This window comes from Pelobates fuscus, chromosome 6, assembly GCF_036172605.1.
Source record: "Pelobates fuscus isolate aPelFus1 chromosome 6, aPelFus1.pri, whole genome shotgun sequence".
NCBI classification, from domain to species: Eukaryota; Metazoa; Chordata; class Amphibia; order Anura; family Pelobatidae; genus Pelobates; species Pelobates fuscus.
In genome coordinates, this window is record NC_086322.1 from 127,731,863 (window position 1) to 127,752,851 (window position 20,989).

Below are 20,989 nucleotides of genomic sequence, written 5' to 3' on the forward strand. Positions count from 1 at the left end.
TGGTCACCATCACCACCAGAAAGAGCCTTATCAGCATCGCTTGCTGGACCTGCGGCAACGCTGGAAGAGGATTGTGAGGAAGAGGAGTCAGAGGAGGAATGTGGCTTTGAGGAGGAGGAGGAAGACCAACCACAACAGGCATCCCAGGGTGCTCGTTTTCACCTATCTGGTACCCGTGGTGTTGTACGTGGCTGGCGGGAAGAACATACCTTCATTGAGATCAATGAGGAGGAGGAACGGGAAATGAGTAGCTCGGCATCCAACCTTGTGCAAATGGGGTCTTTCATGCTGGCGTGCCTGTTGAGGGATCCTCGTATAAAAAGGCTGACGGAGAACGACCTGTACTGGGTGTCCACGCTACTAGACCCCCAGTATAAGCAGAAAGTGGCGGAAATGTTACCAAATTACAACAAGTCGGAAAGTATGCAGAATTTGCAATATAAATTAAAAAGTATGCTTTACACAGCGTATAAGGGTGATGTCACAGCACAACGGGAATCTAACAGTGGAAGAGGTGAAAGTCATCCTCCTCCTCCCACGACCACGCCGGCAAGGACAGGACGCTTTAAAGACGTGTTGTTGATGGAGGACATGCGGAGCTTTTTAAGTCCTACGCATCGCCACAGCCCTTCGGGATCCACCCTCAGAGAACGACTCGACCGACAGGTAGCAGACTACCTCGCCTTAACTGCAGATATCGACACTCTGAGGAGCGATGAACCCCTTGACTACTGGGTGTGCAGGCTTGACCTGTGGCCTGAGCTATCCCAATTTGCGATATAACTTCTGGCCTGCCCCGCTTCAAGTGTCCTGTCAGAAAGGACCTTCAGTGCAGCAGGAGGTATTGTCACTGAGAAGAGAAGTCGCCTAGGTCAAAAAAGTCTAGATTACCTCACCTTTATTAAGATGAATGAGGGATGGATCCCGAAGGGACTGACAGTGGGCGATACATTCGACTAAAAAAGGCCTGATGAGATGAGCTGCCTTGGGCTAAAAATGGTGACCCTATGTAGGAGGAACAGTCCCTATTCTGCTCTGTGTCAGTGTGTATCAGGGTCCCTGAGGACAGGTGTCAATCCATATCTGCCAAGTGACCCTATGTAGGGGGAACAGTCCCTATTCTGCTCTGTGTCAGTGTGTATCAGGGATCATTAGGATAGGTGTCAATCCATATCTGCCAAGTGACCCTATGTAGGAGGAACAGTCCCTATTCTGCTCTGTGTCAGTGTGTTTCTGATGCAATAACTAAGTTAAACTTTAATCAATCAATGCTTCTCATAGAGAACATTTCATTGGTGCAACACAGTGATTTGATACAGATGCCCACCAACCTCCCACTGCTTCCTTATGGAGAAGCTTTGGGTATGCTAAGATTATCCAGACTAATGATCTCAGCTGAGGAGGGGCGGCCGCACCAGAGACAAAAGCGCATAAGATATAAGCTCAGTAAATCATATCTTTTAAACCTTTTTAAACTTTTTAGGTGGCGGAAGCAGACACCTACAGTATGAGAATACTATATTGTTAGGAATACATGTTTGAATGCTTAACACTGTAGTGTTCCTTTAACTAAAAACCAAAATGTAACATCAGGAAAAGCATTACCAGCATTATATATTCTCAACCTATTTGTGCATCATTTCCAATATAATAGAGAGATTAAAAGATTTAGAGATTATACAGAATACATTAACTTGCAATATTTTACACGTGGTCTAAAATATTAGAATAAAAGCAGAAATACCTGTAACACAAAGTGTAACTATGCGTGTAACTATAATATATAATCAAAAACGCTGAAATGCCTGCTGTTGAAATTCCTGCTGTTGGGTACTAAACATGTTGGCATTTTTTGGTATGCAATTTACCTAAAATTCTAGTAGAGTGTAGAAATAGTTTAAAACAATGTTAAATGTTAAATAAAGCTGAGCTACTGTAAGTGTAATAGCCTGGAATAAATGAGGCACCTAAACTACACGTTATTTTACAACTGCTACTTAAGCCAGCAAATTAGCCCTGTAGCATACCCAAAGTGCTTCCATTATATTTTTAACCAGCAAGCAACCACTTTTTAACAAAAAAATTAACTAGGATAAACTTTGAAAAGTATGTAATCAACATTTAAAACTTACTGGTCAGATTGCATTATTGAGCACACCTATCAGTTAAGGATGTTTCTTCACCTACCCTCCCTCCCCTTTGCCCACTCATCTCTGTTTCAGGCCAGTCCACCAGAGACAGAAACCGGGCATCATCAGGGCAGGAACAGGAGAGAGAGACCCAACACTGCTGCATGGATCACAATGATCAGATCCCTCTCTTCTCCCCCTGTCAGAATATTGCAAGGTGAAGAGATATTCAAACTGTACATGTATAAACTTGCTAGGCATGACCAATGCACTTTTCCAGCATTCCTTGAGATAGGACACTGATTGGTTAGATCAGAGTCCACCCTTGAGAGGGTGTGGAAAGCAAAAGAAAGAAGTTGCAGGTAATTATGGAAAAACACATTTACCTGCTTCTTCAGTCTGCAAAATGAGGCAACTGTACCCAAAAGCTTTTGAATAAGTTGTCTAAAGTGATGCATGTCCCTGTATTAAATGCATTGCCTGTATTATTTCTAATATTATTCGAGGCATGATGTCCAAGTCACATTCAGTTTAATGTTTGGATGTGATATAGAAATGCCGAAGAAACCTGGGTTCTGATATTATTTAGACTAAGTACAGCAACGGGCATAATATTGCTGGGCATAAAATGTATTTAATATATACGGTATCTTTTTAGCCTGAAGAAAATGTAGTTATAAATTATACTCTTCACAGACAGTGTAGAAAATAAAATGCAAAACTATGCAAGATATGGAATGCCAGCAATAACAACAGGTCTTCCAAATATTTATTAGGCGCCCTAGAAAGATTGCCAGGCCTTGGATCAGAGATTCATGAACCAGAACGAGAACAAAATTTAATGAATTTTAAACAACTTTTTCAAAGGTCTGAGAGATTCAATTCATTAAACATCCAGAAACTCTGAATTGAATTAATCCTATGCAAACCAGGTGTATTGCAACATGTCCAGCTGGCAAATCCCATGTATAGCATTCTGCCATTGGAACATCATCCAGCTTGCCATGTCACTGATATAGAAACCCTCTGTCATAGGGTTTATTTTGTCTTATACCATGTTTCTGCGATGCCGTATTTAGTCTGTTTCTATATGTAAAATATCTGAAACAGTACTGTACAGTACAGTTATTCAAGGCATCTTTATATAGATTGGTAATAGTAGTGGGATAATGCACACAGGTACATAAGTCATAAACAAGTCCACTGCCAATCTGGAGAACCATATAAAGGGGCCTGCAAAACTCTAATGTATCATTCTGTACAAATGGAGTATATCGTCTTCATGGAGTAAGCAACACAAAAAGGTAAATGCCTCCCAACCCTCCCGGTTCTGGTGGAACACTTTCAATTTCCGGGTCCTATGCCATCGTCCCGACTTTGTACCCTGGTGTCCCACTTTTGGGGACACCAAGGAACTGTCCCCAACAAACATAGTGCAAGTGCATGGCAAAACATGCTAGCATTATGTTTAGGGCCCTGAAACAGTGCTCCCTGCAAGGTCTGCCCTTAGTAGGCTTACCTTACATGATAGGAAGGCAGTCTGATGTATATTCAAGCATATTTTGGAGCAAAGCCAATGGTGCAATTGCATGGCTGACCCCTCCCTTCTATCCCCCTCCCAACGGCGTCCCAATTCTATGAACCTCAGAGTTGGCAGGTAGGCAAAAGATAACATGGCATACAATGTTTGGGCCAGCATCTTACATCACTAAGGCCTCCTGGCAGAAATTAAGTATGTTGTTCTGTCATTTTGATTTAAATAAGCTGCTTACTCCATAAAGCCTATATGCTACATTTGTATTGATTTATATATATATATATATATATATATATATATATATGCTTATACATAAAAAATTTGTGATTATAAATAAAAAAAACAATAGCACAAAAATGTAGTGAATTATGTGTATGCAGTATTTTATTTTGGATTTTAAATATGTGGAAATGATAGGTGGAATGATCTGTTGGATACATATTTTTCATTTGTAAAAAGCATCCAAAGATGACATTTACATTGTGATCTGTGGATGAAGGGAAGACAGACAGAAGGTGGTGTCAACTCGTAATTGTTATCAGTGCTGTATTTGCCGCAAGGCTAACAAGGCATTTGTCTTGGGCGGTACTTTCCAGGGGGTGGCAAAAAATATGGACCTTGTTATGGTGCTTGGATTGTTCCTTTAAAACATGTCTCCAAAAAAAAAAAAAAAAAAATTTAATTATAAGAATTAAAAAGGAAACATAAATGGTCTGTATATTCTGTTACATATATCTCACCTCCAGTTAAGATATTTTCGATTAAAAAAAGTGGAAAAAAATTAGAAAATTCTGCACAAAAATAATTTAGAACCTAAATCTCACCAACATAAACAAATCAACTCTCTATGACAGCTTTATACCATAAACGTCTGTACTGGAAACCACATGGCAAATGAAATCACAATTGGATTTACTCACGTTAACGCTGAGTAAAACTGTTTAAACAAAGTAAAAGAAGCCTTGGGGCACATTTTGTTAATTTGCCTTTGGCATGAAACATGGGTACTATGGTCACAAACATTAGTGGCAGCTTTATGTGTTTGTTCATATACATGTGTAAGAATGCATTTACAACCACTTTCTATAGAGGAGCAATACTGAAAAAAATCATGTTAAGTTAGTTGAGACAACAAGTTCAATTTAAATTAATTTAGGCATTGATTTTTGACTTAAATGAAAAAAATATTATAAAAGAATAACATACGAGGGACATAGATATTGCTTCTTTTTCCCTTTCCCCTTTTTCGAAGATTTCTCTTTGGATTGAACACCATCCAGCCACAAGGAGAGCACGAACAAAAGAAGAATTCCTATTAGAAACTTCATCTCCATACATGAATCACAAGACAATGGATCTGCAAACAGAAAGCACACACTTATTATTTCACTTATTAATTAAGCACATTAAATCAGGAAGCTATTTATTTGAACATAAATTAGATGGAAATGAGAATTCAAAGTGAGTTTAAAATTTAAGGCCAAAAGAGCTGAATTGAAAAAAATCTTTAGGTCAATTATGCTTCAGGTTCAGCTACTTCGGCCTAAAATGTAAAATTCACCTTGTAGAGTAAAGCATGTAGAGTAAAGCATAAAGAGTAAAGCAACTTGTGTGTACCATAACAAGTAAATTGTAATGTGATATTTTATTGGTTGGCAATGAGCTTACATCAATTCTGACTAGTCTACTATGAGAGCTTATTTTATTTTTCTATCTCTATGCTGTCATATAATAATATATAATAACCCCTATAAAGATTTCATATGATCATCCCTAATTCCTCTTTTTCACACCTAGTGTTTCATTTATCTGTCTTTAAAAACAATAAAGTACCACTCTGAGGACCACCCCCCCACCAGGCTCCCTCAACCTCAGTCCCCATATACTCTGGCAACCCAGGTATAGGACCAGGAGAACTCCCTCATATTCCATCCCTCTCCATCCTTACGGGCATCCTATCCTCTATCCTCCAGTTTCACTCTGACCTCTTCTCCTCTCTCCCCACCATCCCCTCTTCTATCCAATTCCCTAACCACTACACCACCCCCCCCCCCCCCCCCCCCCCGAGTACCCTTCGTGGTGGGCGCGCGGCCACAGCTCTGACGGGAAGGACCGGGCGCCGGTAACATTCCCATCAAGTCACGACCAGCTAGCATGGGTTCTAAGATGACATGCGTGTCCATTAACTGTAAAGGCCTCAACAACCCCTCTTTCCCCTCATCAGCTTATCAGCTTATGAGATGGGCTAACCTAACTGGGGCTGACTTGGTGCTCCTACAAGAAACCCACATTACTCAATCCAAACCATTCCCTCTCCTATGCCGACACTACCGTATGCCATACAGCAAGCTCTCCTACAAGCAAAAAAAAAAGGGGTGGCCATATTGATATGCAAAGCCTGCCCTCTGCACATAAAACATTATTAAGGACCCCCTTTAGAGAAGGTTCATTACACTTTCTGGTCAAGTGAATATCAACAATTACGCTATCACCTTGATATACATCCCAAGCACCCCAGAAAACACGTTCTAGGACCTCCTACACATGCATTTGGCCTTATTCCCATCCCACTATAAGATTATCGGAGGAGACTATAATGCCACAATGTCACCACCGGTGGACAGACACTGCCCACACCACCACCAACAATGCTCAGTACCCATGACCAAATCTGAGAAACTGCTCCAGGCCTTTGCCTTGTGCCTACATTTGGTGGACGCATGGCGGATGCTACAACCGTCTACATGGGACTATACGTTTTATTCGCACTCATACAATTCATACCTCAAGACCTCATTTATTACCCCCTCCCTCCTGCCTATAGTCAAGGCACCCTCTATTGAAACCATCTCATGGTCGGACATTTGCCGAAGTCACTGACCGTATCAATTCCTAATATCACATGGTCATGGAGACTGAACCAAACCCTGCTCCATAACCCCATCTTAAAAGATTCCATCCACAAAGACATAGTGGACTATTTCACTCTCAATACACCCTTGGGTTTCCTTACACAAGGCCATACTGAGGGGAAAACTGATCAGTCTCGCGTCCACATACAAAAAAACTCAGCTGGTGAAACTCGCTGAATCTCTTACAAACCTTAGGGTTCTTGAAACCCGCCATAAACAAAACCGATCCCCAGACGTGCTGACACAATTGACTGACTGACGCAATAAAATAAAGGACTTCATGGCCAGGTACTCGGCGAGAGCTCTCCAATGGTCAAAGCAGACATATTACGAAAAGTCCAACTTTTGGCTAGGAAACTGAAGCGCAGGAGCGATCAGAAACGCATTAACAATATACAGGCCCCAGACAGACAAACTCACACTCTTCCCACGAAAATCGGTGAAATTTTCCAGAACTACTTTGCCACCCTATATGACCATAGTCCCGCCTCTAGACAACAACCAGTGACGACACTACAATCCATAGAGGAATATCTTCATGCCATCCCTATACCGGCCCTAAAGCCAGAGGCAATCACTAAGTTGAGCGAACCCACCTCTATAGAAAATATAGCTGAAACCATCAAAACTACCAAACCCAACAAGAGCCTGGGACCGGACGGATTCACAGGGTTATATTACAAAACCTTTCCCGCACCACTACTCCCCCGCCTTTGCAATCTTTTAAATTCCATGCTTCAGGGGAACCCTTGGCCTCCAGACATGCTTTGGGTGAACATTTGCCTCCTCCCTATACCTAATAAACCCCACACATTAACGAAAAATGTCCCTATTGAACATTGACATTAAACTCTTCACAAAACTGCTCGCGGACAGATTAAACAGATTAAAGAATTTAATTCTCTTCAACCACACCTCACTCCATTCAATGCAATGTCCGACCCAGCCGCCATGACCCCGACGGGTCACCAACTCTAACCCTTTACCTTCGGGGTAAAGAATGAGCACCTAAGTATGGGACACTGTGTGCTCGCTAAGAGCCTTAAAGGAACACTATAGTCACCTAAATTACTTTAGCTAAATAAAGCAGTTTTAGTGTATAGATCATTCCCCTGCAATTTCACTGCTCAATTCACTGTTATTTAGGAGTTAAATCACTTTGTTTCTGTTTATGCACCCCTAGCCACACCTCCCCTTGCTATGTAGTTGACAATAGCTATGTAGCTATTGACAGAGCCTGCATGGAAAAAAAACTGGTTTCACTTTCAAACAGATGTAATTTACCTTAAATAATTGTATCTCAATCTCTAAATTGAACTTTAATCACACACAGGAGGACCTTGCAGGGTCTAGCAAGCTATTAACATAGCAGGGGATAAGAAAATCTTAATTAAACAGAACTTGCAATAAAGAAAGCCTAAATTGGCTCTCTTTACAGGAAGTGTTTATGGAAGGATGTGCAAGTCACATGCAGGGAGGTGTGACTAGGATTTATAAACAAAGGGATTTAACTCCTAAATGGCAGAGGATTGAGCAGTGAGGCTGCAGGGGCATGTTCTATACACCAAAACTGCTTCATTAAGCTAAAGTTGTTCAGGTCCCTTTAAGTGAAACCCTAAAGCAGATATCATAAGTAACAGGTGAATGGAACGGAATATGCCCTAACCTGAGACAGGAGGTCCTGTGCGTGTCATGCAACACACTTTTGATGACGTTCACCCTACCCTACAATAGCATGTTCCCAACTGTTGTAATTACTAGTCCCGTATTTGCATAATTTAACTCTATCATCTGCTTACTGCTTATGGTAAGATGTACACATAATGCAACTACCCTGTTATATGACTCTGCTAACGATATCTTTGTTCTTTATTACCCGTTTCCCCTTTTTTTTCTGTATCGAACTGTTTTAACTGTGTATTCCCACCATCTTCAAGCAATATATGTAATCTATGCAAAAATGTAAATAAAGCATGTTTAAGAAAAAAAAAAAAAAAGAATAAAGTAACTTTTAATGTAGACCACGTGTAAAAAGGTAGGGATCACATGATCCTGCAATACTCCTACTGAAGTAAAATTACCTGTTATAATGTATTTAGTTATGTATTTAGAAATGCAGGCATTGCAATATGATCCCAATATCGTTTCTCCTCTCCCTATTTTGAAAGGCACGTTATTAGAGGTTAAGCTTTAAAATAGTTAGCCCCTTCAGGTTCTGTGTGTTACTCTTATTTGTATTTTGCTCTGATACAATTATTACGCATTGACCATATTGACATGACAATGATACTGCAGCTATATTATGACAATCATTGAAGACGTCTGAAGATTTTTTTTTTATCATTTTTAAATTTTGTTGTGCAAAGATAACAGACAAGCTTGTGAGGCCACAATAGCCATAACAAGCACATCAACAACAATCCGTACAAGATACTAGCAAGGCACAATTTGTAAGTAATAACATTAGAGTATAGTCAAGCTACTGTACATGTCTAATTTTTTTTTTTTTTTATTGATAATGATGTAAACGATGCTGTTACAAAGAAACAAATTGTAGCCATTGATCTCTGGTAAAGATTCAGTTTGCAGAAGCAGTTTGTAGAAAGTCTTAATGCTCTACGCAAGCACTTCTATAGCCTGGCTGTGACATCTTGACACATTTTGACATGGGATGACACACCCCTTTGATGCTTGAATGCATTATCGTCAATGCAAAATGCATTTCTAGCATTAACCCACCCACCCCCTTTTTTTTTTTTTTTTAAATATTGCATGTTTCACTTTCTTGCTTTATTGTATATGTGATATCTCTGGAAAGACAGATTTAGCCTGATGAGCTGCTGCTTCTATTTGGGAGAAGTGTTCTACATTTCATTGTACTGTTACTTTCCATGTACAATATAAGACATACATTGTATTAGTATGACTATAATATGTGTTGTGCTAAACATAGGAATATGTTTATGTACAGTTATTTAAGGTCATAGATAAAACACACACAATTAATATTTTATTACACGCTTTTAAAGTCATCTTTATGAAAGGTTATCATAAAACATCTTTAATTAGCGTACAATTGCTCATATTTTAGTTTTACTAGCAGCTTATAAAAGCAGATGACATCAGGAAACAGAGTAATCTGGTTAACCATTCCAACATGTAAAGCCCACATGTATAACTGTTGTGGTATGCTGTGAACTCCTTTGTTGATAATGATTAACAAAGTAGTTTAAAATCTTGCTCTCAAACTACACGCAGATCTGATTTTATTTCTAAGTTCAAGTGACATAATAATGTTTGCATATTAACAGTAATGTTCGCCCAGGTGCTGTGTCGATAGGTGGGTTGTTCAGCAAAAAGCACTGACCCCTCCGGTCGATCCCGCTCCTCTAATTTTGTTAGGGGGTGGAGTCTAACAATATGGGAATGGGTCTAGGGCAGAGCCTAGCACTGAACGCCCAATCTATCTACAGAGCACCTGGGCTTTCCGCACCCCCCAAGAAAAATGGGATACAAAAATAGAAAAAAAAAAACATTTTTTTTCTCAGTTTCATATGCAATAATCTCTACAAACCAAGTTCAAATAAAGAAAACAAACGAAATAGATTCACCAATGAGTCCTGATTGCTAAAATGCCCAATATGCCTAGGATTTAAATTAATGTTTAGAAGTTATAAAACTAATGGTGCAAGGAGTAAAGTATGGTTTTAAAGCTAAAACGTTGCAAAATTTGGAATATTGAAATTACAAGTTAAATAGTAGTCACAGAATCCAAAAACCACTACATGTATATATTTGTAGAAAGTACACCCCAGGCCATGTAATTAAGATAATTTTGACACTTTTAATTTAACCATTTAATCACAAAGCACAAGGCCAAATTAGTACATGTTTTTTTATTTTGGACTATAATAAAAAGCAGTGTGTCCCACTACTGCAAACACTGCATATTTATATTCTGCTACTGTTCTCAAGTTAAACAGTATATGTATACATGTTTTCCCTAATCCAACCCCTACTACAACCTGCTTTAATCCAACTCATAATCCAACCCCTAATTCAAACCTTAAACCAACTCCTAATCCAACCTCTAAGGATTCTACGAAGAAGTAAGTAGAAGTATAGATCAGGGTGTTGCAGTGGATGTGATCTATTTGGATTTTGCCAAGGCATTTGATACAGTTCCACACAAAAGATTAGTGTTCAAACTCAAGGAAATCGGTCTCGATGAAAATGCTTGTTCTTGGGTAGAACATTGGCTTAAAAACAGAATACAAAGAGTTGTCGTTAATGGTAAATTTTCAAGCTGGACAGAGGTGGCAAATGGTGTCCCTCAGGGGTCTGTTCTGGGACCCCTTCTATTTAACATTTTTATAAATGATCTTGAAGACAGCATTGAAAGTCATGTTTCAGTGTTTGCAGATGACACAAAACTTTGTAAAATAATACAATGTGAGCAAGATATTACTTTGCTGCAGAAGGATTTAGATAGACTGGAGGACTGGGCACTCAAATGGCAGATGAAATTTAATGTTGAAAAATGCAAAGTTATGCACTTCGGCGTAAAGAATACACAAGCAACGTATACCCTTAATGGAAGTGAATTAGGGATAACAACACACGAAAAGGACTTGGGAATTGTTATAGACAACAAACTATGCAACAATGTGCAATGTCAATCAGCAGTGGCCAAGGCCAGTAAGGTATTGTCATGCATGAAAAAGGGCATTCATTCTCGGGACGAGAATATCATTTTGCCTCTCTATAAATCACTGGTAAGACCACATATTGAATATGCTGTACAATTTTGGGCACCTGTTCTAAAGAAGGATATCATGGCACTAGAAAAAGTGCAGAGGCGGGCTACAAAATTAATAAAAGGAATGGAACATATCAGCTATGAAGAAAGGTTAACAAATTTAAACCTATTTAGTTTAGAAAAACGTCGCCTGAGAGGGGATATGATAACATTATACAAATATATTCGGGGCCAATACAAACCATTGTGTGGAAATCTATTCACAAACCGGACTTTACATAGGACACGAGGCCATGCGTTTAGACTGGAAGAAAGAAGATTTCGTATAAGGCAAAGGAAAGGTTTTTTTACTGTAAGAACAATCAGGATGTGGAATTCTCTACCTGAAGAAGTGGTTTTATCAGAGTCCATACAGATGTTCAAACAGCTACTAGATGCATACTTGCAAAGACAGAATATTCAAGGATATAATCTTTCAATGTAGGGTAATAACTGCTTGATTCAAGGATAAATCTGACTGCCATTCTGGGGTCAAGAAGGATTTTTTTGTCCTAGCTTGTTGCAAAATTGTGCTTCAAACTGGGTTTTTTTTTTTTTGCCTTTTGGATCAACTGCAAAAAACAGGTGTGAGGAAGGCTGAACTTGATGGACGCAAGTCTCTTTTCAGCTATCTAACTATGTAACTATGATTGTAACTCACCATATTTTTACTCATAATCCTACCTATAGTCCCATTCCTAATCCACCTCTCAAGGCATTCCCTCTGCAGAGCCAGCATTGTTAGTGCTGCAGGGGGCAAGCAGGGATACCTCCCCATGGTTTCCCTGAAACTTTAGAGGGATCAGTGCCAGGCTGTGGGGGTGGACAGTGACTTTTAAAATTACAGCAACAGCGACACTCATAGCTCTCCTGTTAGTCAGATCCTTTTTTTTTTTACCCTGGAAAATGGTGAGTGAAATAAATAGTATTTTTGGCTATTAGTAGCGCTCACTTTGAACACTGTTCATAGCTCATCTGTCTGTCTGGGGACACTAACTGTGGCCCCAGCTACCAGAGGGCCACCACCAAGGTATTAAAAGATGGGATGTCTTAGATTACTTTTTTTTTTTTATAAACCCACGCGGCCTTAGACTCTAAGCAAAATTACTGCACTAAACTGCACCTTTGATAATGCAGTTCCACTGTCTTACAAAAAAAAGCCATCTAAGGAAGCACCAACCATTTAGATCACTATTCTTCCTGAATAAAACACAAGAAAGACAGCTGCAATATGGAATCCTGCTTTATGTCAAATTGTTAGGAAAGACAAACTTAATGGGCTAGCTGTCATGTCCCCCTCGCCTCCATACAGCGTGGCCGCATCCGATCGCTGCTTTCACACTGTAAATATAATAAAAAACTTACCTAAGGCAAGTCAGCTTGCCATTCAGCACCCTTGTGGAGTGACCCCGACCGGTGGGGCGTTCTAATGAACGCAGGCCCCTGCGTTCCCACAAAACAATACAGCCTCGCCTCCGTCCTCAACAAAGATGGACAACCAATCATAGCCTTAGGAGGGTTATTTAAACTCAAAATAGCATTTGGTCAGTGCCCTGTCGTGGTTTTCACTAGTTGGTTAACAGAGAGTGCATTCCTATTCTAGTTCTTCTTGGTATTTGACTTTGGCTTGTATTTTGACTTTCCCATATTTCTAGTATCCTTCACTTTTGGCTTGTTTCCCCGTTGTGTCTCTTTCTGTGTCCCTGACCTCGCCTAGTATTTTGACCATACTTTATTACGTTAAGTCCGGCCATTCTAAGGCCCGGTATACATTATCCTTGTTCATTGTGTATTACATAGTTCAGCGTGTTGGGTCATATAGTAATCGTGACACTAGCGCTGTCCAAGAGGCGGCCCTGCTGTGTGCCATGAGGCCACTTACCGGCCCATTAACACTAAAATCCAGAGAGTAGGATCTGGGGGCTCTATCCTACAGCTCTGCCCAATCCTGAAAAAGAAACTCTTACAAGGTCGGAGGGTTCTCATGGATACCCCTGCAACTCTCAGACCTCACTCACCACCAGAATTTAGAATGTTTCCCCTCCCTGGGCAAAGGTAAGAAGGGAAAGGAGATGTAAAGTTTTTTTTTTTTTTTTTATTAAAAAACATCTGCCCCCCCCACTACATCATCTCCAAACAAATATTCACATTCTGTGCCGCTCTTACACACACTAGACACCCAGCACACATTATAACCCCCCCCTCACGCACACACTGTACCTCTCACACACACATTGTACCCCTCACCCACTGTGCACCCCTCACTCAGATACTGTACCCCCATGCAAACATTTTACCCCTCACACACACATATCTCTCACAAACACTACACGCCTTCAACACACATTGCCACCCACACACATTGCAACCCTCACACACATTGCTACCCACACACATACAGCATCCCTACACACATTGCAACCCTCACACACATTACCACCCACACACATTTCAACCCACACACATACTGCATCCCTACACACTAGATCCCCTGGAGACACTACATCTCTTATACTACACACACTCTACGACTCACACACACTACATCCCTTATACACATACTGCACAACTTACACACACTACACCCCATATACACTCTCTGGATCCCCTACACACACCCTGGATCCTATAAATACACACACACTAGATCCTGAGTACACAATCTGGGTCCCCTACACACACACTTGATTATTCCTGTCATTAACACTCTGGATCCCCTGAATGCAAATACAGACACTACATTACCTATAGACGCATACAATAAAGTCCCTATAAACACATTCGCTACATTCCCTATACATATTAGGACCCCTATACAAACACACTCTCACTCTCTACAGGGCCAAGCCACACATTTTATACCACAAACAAAACCCAACTGAAACCAACCTAGTAACATAAAATACCACACCACACCACAATAAGCTCACTGTACACACACACACACAGTCCCACAAGCAGCCTCCAAACACATTCACAATACACTTTCCTGGCACTTTTGTCCTCTGGTATCTCACTTATGGAGACACCAGGGACAAGTTACAAGCGTATCATTAAATTTGCTTGTGCTGCGTGGAACAGTTACAGGGCATTTTTTGGATGCAAGAGCTCTTCATCAGTCATGCACATGGGCTGCCCTGGAAGAATCAACATGCTCACTTTGAAAGTTGGCATGCTTGTCCCTGGTGATGACAAAATACCACCCTAGATGGCCCTGTCCCCTTCTCACTGGGCCACTGAGATTTAAAAATGCCTGGACCAAATTATTTTTCCTGTCCTGCCCTGGTTTAATGTAATAGTATAATCTGTTGATGAAGGCAAAAAAAAGCAGTTATATTTTGAAAATATTTTTCTCCTTTAAGCATGCCTTGGTCCACAAGTGAATTACATCTCCATGATTCAACCATCAATATCATAAACTGGTTATCCCACTTTGACAACTGCTGTTGAAAAAACATACACTCCCGAGTATCTGACAACTAGAAAATGTTATTAATTAATTTAATTAATTTCCACCCAACACTAGCCATTGGCTAGTGAAATTCGTAACCTTGGTGAGTAGAAATTCACTCCTGGTGTGTATTCCATGAACCCTGCAGACTTGCGGTGGATAGTAACTTTCAAACCTGGTTAATAGCATAAGGCCTGAGTACTAAGTACTCTTAGTTTGCAGTCTATATTTTCACTATTTAACCCAGGATTTAGACATTCTCGAATTCTGTTCCTATAGGGATATCAGCCATGTCATGAATTATGCATTTTTATTATACTGAAGAAATCTTTTCCTTATATAGACTATAGTCACCAGAACAATTACAGCTTAATGTAATGTACAGTCAGTCCCTGCCGTCTTTTTGCTGTAAACACTGCCTTTTCAGAGAAATGGCAATGTTTACATTACAGCCTAGGGACATCTCCAGTGGCCACTCCTCAGACGGCAACTAGAGGTGCTTCGGGCACAGAAATTTGGCGGCCGAAATTTTGGGCCGAAAATGGGCCTATCCCATTTCGGCCAAAAACGGGTGCTAATGTGCCGTAAATTACCAGGGATGCGCAATTACTATCACCTGATGCCCGGGACATGCAGGTAGTTAATTTATCTTTTCAGCCATGCTGCGGGCTAGTAGCACAGTGCCTTAGGGCAGAGTGACTTGTCAGGTCCTCGGTCCATGACCGAGGACCTGACATCGGGAGGGGACTGACGGCTTGCCCCGTGTGCAGTCGGGTGCAAGGCCCCTTCCGTCTGCCCGGGGAGAGAGCCAGTACAGTCTGCAGCTCAGCCAGGTGTGAACTGCAGACTGTCCTGTATCTCGTGATCTCTGGCCAATCAGAACGTTACTGCGGGTTACCAGCGCTCTGACTTCTGGATATCGCGATATATAGCACAGTCTGCAGCTCACACCTGGCAGAGCTGCAAACTGGAGAGACAGACCACTGGACCACCAGGCAGTAAAAAAAGGCAATAAAAAAAAAGCCTCACTCTGTCACCAGTCACCCCCTGCCTCAGTCACTCTATCACCCCCTCCCTCAGTCACTGTCACCAGTCACCCCCTCCCTCAGTCACTCTGTCACCAACTCCCTCAATCACACTGCCACAAGTCACCGTCACCAGTCACCCCTTCCCTCAGTCACTGTCACTCTGTCGCCACCTCCCTCAGTCACTCTGCCACCAGTCCCCCCTCCCTCAGTCACTCTGCTCCCATTCCCCCTCCCTCAGTCACTGTCACCCACTCTGTCACCAGTCACCCCCTCCCTCAGTCACTGTCACTCTGTCACCCCCTCCCTCAGTCACTCTGCCCCCAGTGACCTCCTCTCTCAGTCACTGTCACCAGTAACTCCCTCCCTCCGTCACGGTCACCAGTCACTCCCTCCCTGCGTCACTCTGTCAACCCTTCCCTCAGTCACTCTGACACCCCCTCCCTCACTCTGTCACCAGTCACCCCCTTCCTCCCTCACTCTGCCACCAGTCACCCCCTCCCTCACTCACTATGTCAACAGTCAGCCCCTCCCTCTGTCACCAGTAACCCACTCACTCACTTTGTCACCAGTCACCCCTCCCTCCCACACTCTGCCACCCCTTCCCTTTCTATGTCACCCTCTCACTCTGTACCAGTCACCCCCTCCCTCACTGCCGCCTCGTCACTCTGCCACCTGTTACCCCCTCACTCACACTGCCATCCCCTAACTCTGCCACCTGTCACTCCCTCTCTCCCACGCTCTGTCACCTGTCACCCCCTCACTCTACAATCCCTATCCCACCCAACACTCTGTCCTACCCATACTACAACCCTGTCCACCCACACTATGTGCCCTTCACCCCTATCACACCCCACACTATGTGCCCTATACACACACTACATCCCTAGCCCACTCCACACTATGTACCTTACACACTCTACATAACCTAGAAACATACAAACTACATCCCTATCCTACACTACATCGTGTTCCCTACACACACTACATAACCTACACACTACAACTCTATACTGCACCACACCATGTTCCCTACACACTATAAAACCTACACACATACATACTTTGAAAACTCACTTCTTCATTAAAGCATATCAATTAAACTGTCAGCAGGCTTCTCATCCCCCACCCCATGACTCCTTTCCTGCAACTGTCAAAAATGACCTACCAAGCACTCAATAAACCCTTCTCTAACAAACTATTTAATCCCCCTACTTTAACCCTTTGTGTCACTATACCCCACTCCCTCTAGCATGTAAGCTCATTGAGCAGGGCCCTCAACCCCCTCTGTTCCTGTACGTCCAGTTGTCTCATCTCAATTATGTGTCTGTTAGCCCACCCATTGTACAGCGCTACGGAATTTGTTGGCGCTATATAAATAATAAAATAATAATAAAATAATAATAATACATCCCTTTCCCACACCTCACTATATTCCCTACACACACTACATAATCTAAGATAAAAAAGTAGGGATGCACCAAAATGAAAATTCTGGGCCGAAACCCAAGATTCAGGATGCCCTTGGCTGGAAACCAAAACCGAAAATGACTTTTTCCCCAAATGATTTGTGTAGGTCATACACAAATCATTTGGGGAAAAAAGTCATTTTCGGTTTTGGTTTCCGGCCAAGGGCATCCTGAATTTTCGGTTTCAGCCCAGAATTTTTTATTTCGGTGCATCCCTACTTTTTTTTTTATCTCTGTTGATAGCCTGCTAGAACCTGCAACAGCATGGTTTGTGTGTGTGATTAAGGGTCAATTAACAGAGTAGGAGATAACGTCTAAAGTAAACACACTGTGCAGTAATATGAGATTGAATAGAAAACCATTTTTTTTTCACTGATAATGTATGCATGTGAGTCACAGTCAGGGAATGTGTGGTTAGGGCTGCATGGATGCAAAAGTGATTTAACTCCTAACTGGCAGGGAATTGAATAGTAAGACAACACGGGCATGATCTATACACCAAAACTGTTTCATTAAGCGATATTTGTTTGTATGCTTAAATAACTAATAGTGTATAATAGTGGTGTAGTGGCTATGGTGCTCAAAGTACCCCTTTAAAGGAACACTGTAGCAATCTAAAAAAATACATTTATATATAATTCCAGAATGTTGCATATTTAGATTTCTTGTCCCTCTTTCCTACAAAATAAAAAAAAGTAACTTACCTTTTATCCAGTGGCAAGAAGATCTCTTTGCCACAAATCCCCTCTGTTCTGTGAGATCACCTTTAGGGAGGATCTCTATGGTCAATCCAATGCTTCTCATAATAAAGAAGTACTGAATCCAATGCTTCTCTATCAAAATCCTCAAACAGTCTTTGAGCAAGTGCTCGCAACAAGTCAGGAAGGACACCCTCACAGTCTGGATCACAAAAGATAAATGCTTTATAAAAGTGTATATTTCTCTTTAAATAGGCACTTTTATAAGGTAAGAAAAAGTGGATACTCAATTACCTTCTAAAAGAGATTAGAGTGTTATTTTAATATATTTTAGAATAGAAACAATGAGTAAGTAAACAATTTTCAATTTTCAATCTTCAAGATCCCATCATGACAAATGCACACACCGTGGGCTAGGGGTTACCTAATAAAATGTCTAAAAACGCATGACAATCATGCATGAATAAGCCACTTTTTTGCTGGTATATGATATGTATGTATCCTGTTCCTCCATATTGGTTATCCATCCAAACAGTTCTCATTGAGATGTCAAAATACTAGATCAATTTTGTAACAATGTCAACATTTAGCATTCCAAGCCTTACCAGCATTCCAAGCTCACCAATAATGTAGAGTGAGTTATCTGCAACTCTACACATCAAATAATGATTGCAGTATGGTTCAATAGAAACCACTAGATGAACCTCAAAACAGATGGGGTTTATAGTGGTGGTCCTCTGGCTGAAGAAGCCTTTCAGTATGCATAGAATTTCACTACATGCTATTGATGTAATGTCATTATTGATTTGAGACAATACTCAATTATTTATATGATTTAATGCTACATATTATAAAGCCTGCCTCGTTCACTGGAGATCATAAATTAAAAAACAATAGGGTGAATAATCTGTCTTCTAGCATGTTGTTACATTTTATAAAACAAATAACTGTATTTTTTGTTTGTTTGTTTTTGTACCCAAAATTGTAAGAAACAAATGACATCAATAAACATTGTTTATACTGCTGCAATGTAAAAAAGCCTGACCTCATGGATACAGTATTTCATCCCAGAGCATACAGCAGAGTGACATCACGCCTTGTAGTCGAGTACAAAACGGAGGACTACAACTCACAGCACACCCTGCGGCAGATATTCAAATCCATAAAACTTTATTGAGTTCCTCGTGAATCACAACAGTAGCTGCCTGGAGGGTTTTAGCCTCCTCCCTCTTGCTGTATCTTGCAGCTATTGCCTGACTAGACCAATTAGCCAGCATTGCCATACCCTAAACCCAAAAAATTAAAGTCCCTAGAAAGGCGTAACAGCAAAGCATAAGATTTAAAAAAAAGAAAACATATTTACAAACGTAATGCAGTGGAAGGGATAGGATTACATCACTTACCCACTGGTTAACTGCTCACAGAACACAGCTTGTCTTCAGATGCACTGTTTACATAAATAAACATCCATTTTAAAAGCAATATGCAAATGCTAATGTCCCTTTAACCATGCATGATGGAGGAAATGTCCCAGAAAGAAGAATCACAGTGTTCCAGGCTGCCTATAGCCTTGCATTGTTTGTCTTTCCTTTTTTGTTCTGTGGATACTGTTATCAGATTCCAATCTTCAGAGTCAGGCAGATGGGCATCAAATAAATAAGCTGCCCAGACTTCTTTCTTTTATTTTTTATTTTTTTTCCAAAGGATGTGTCCTGGTAACTGCATTTGCAGGAAGCATAAGATGGAGGAGCACTGTCTCTACCTGCAGCATGCGCAGTAGAGGCCCCAGAGCAGTGCAATTAATCATTAGCTGCAAAGCAAGTGCAGCAAGACACAAATAGGAGCATCACTGGAGCAGCGTGCCAGCACAGACATCACAGCAAGGACCATGGGGGATGCATGTCTTCGTCCTAATGCACCCATTCCATGTTGTTTGTAAATGGATGCCTCCTAGCTTAGTAGCTGCAGCTATTCCAGCAGGGCTTCTCCTATGCCTGCTCTGGGTTTTCCAGCAGAAGCAGTCAGTGCTGGGGCTGATGCAGGAGGAGGGGGAGCTGAGCTATACAGAGTAGTTACTACAGACACATCTGTGTGGGGGGAGGCAGCAGGGTGCATTAGTTATTGCAAAAGCTATCAGCGGTGCATCTTTGATCCCCAGGACTGTGTGTTTCTGTTTTACACATGGTACCCTGTGTGTGTTTATATTGATAAAGGTCTGCTAGTACTAGTCAGTGGACCTGTCTACAGAGCCATCATGATTTTTTATTGATTGTTTCTAAAAATATACAAAATCAAAATGATAATCTTTGTTTTGAATATCCAGTCTAATCAGCCATGTATACAATTTGTTCAACATAGTATTACATTATTGCATCGTAACATTTGGAGCTGCAGGCTATCCCTTTAACTTTTTTATTAAGAAAAAATATATAATTTTTATGAATATGGCATTTCACTGATGAGTTTATAGATTTGCAGGGCTCTTTTACCTGGATAGAAAAGAGAGGGATATGTGCAGACATAGCATATGTTAAACACAGCTACATGAAGGGGATTTCTAATTACTGATGTGATATTTTCTACATAGGAGTTAGGACCAGCTTGGAAAAAAAAACAAACTAATCCTTGCACCGCTAAATAAATTAGAATGTTTTCCCAAATTGAGTTCCTAAATAATATTGCGAAGAGAAGAGTCTCTAAATCTCCAAATTCTAAATCTCCAAATTAAAAACCAAGTGGAAAAAATAACCAGCTGAAATCATCACAGATTGTGTGCAGAGCCAATTTGAAACACATTTTTTTTTTTTAGTCTAATGTTACTTTTACTGCAACATTGTATGATTGTTCATGTTCTTTAAATTCTACCCTAGGAATGATTGAGACGAATGCAAATTGAATATCCCAAACAATTGCTGATTATTTACCATCAGTCTCAATTTACCTCAAAACCCATCTTGTATACATTTTTTT

General features: G+C 40.8%; 1 protein-coding gene across 3 annotated transcripts in view; it reads right to left on the minus strand.

The window, feature by feature from the left end:
• The window catches only part of GLRB (glycine receptor beta), a 71,786-nt gene extending 51,571 nt beyond the window's left edge, over positions 1–20,215 (minus strand). For 2 of the 3 annotated variants that reach the window (XR_010091254.1, XR_010091253.1), the window contains exons 1-2: positions 19,423–20,215; positions 4,873–5,023 (exon numbers count right to left, since the gene is read on the minus strand). Coding sequence is in view for 1 of the 3 variants with exons in the window: in XM_063458239.1 (XP_063314309.1) it covers positions 4,873–5,000 (128 nt within the window). In the remaining 2 variants the exon portion in view is untranslated. The remainder of the gene's footprint in view (positions 1–4,872; positions 5,024–19,422) is intronic. The other variant, XM_063458239.1, reaches the window with a different exon arrangement.
• Positions 20,216–20,989: the final 774 nt, after the last annotated feature.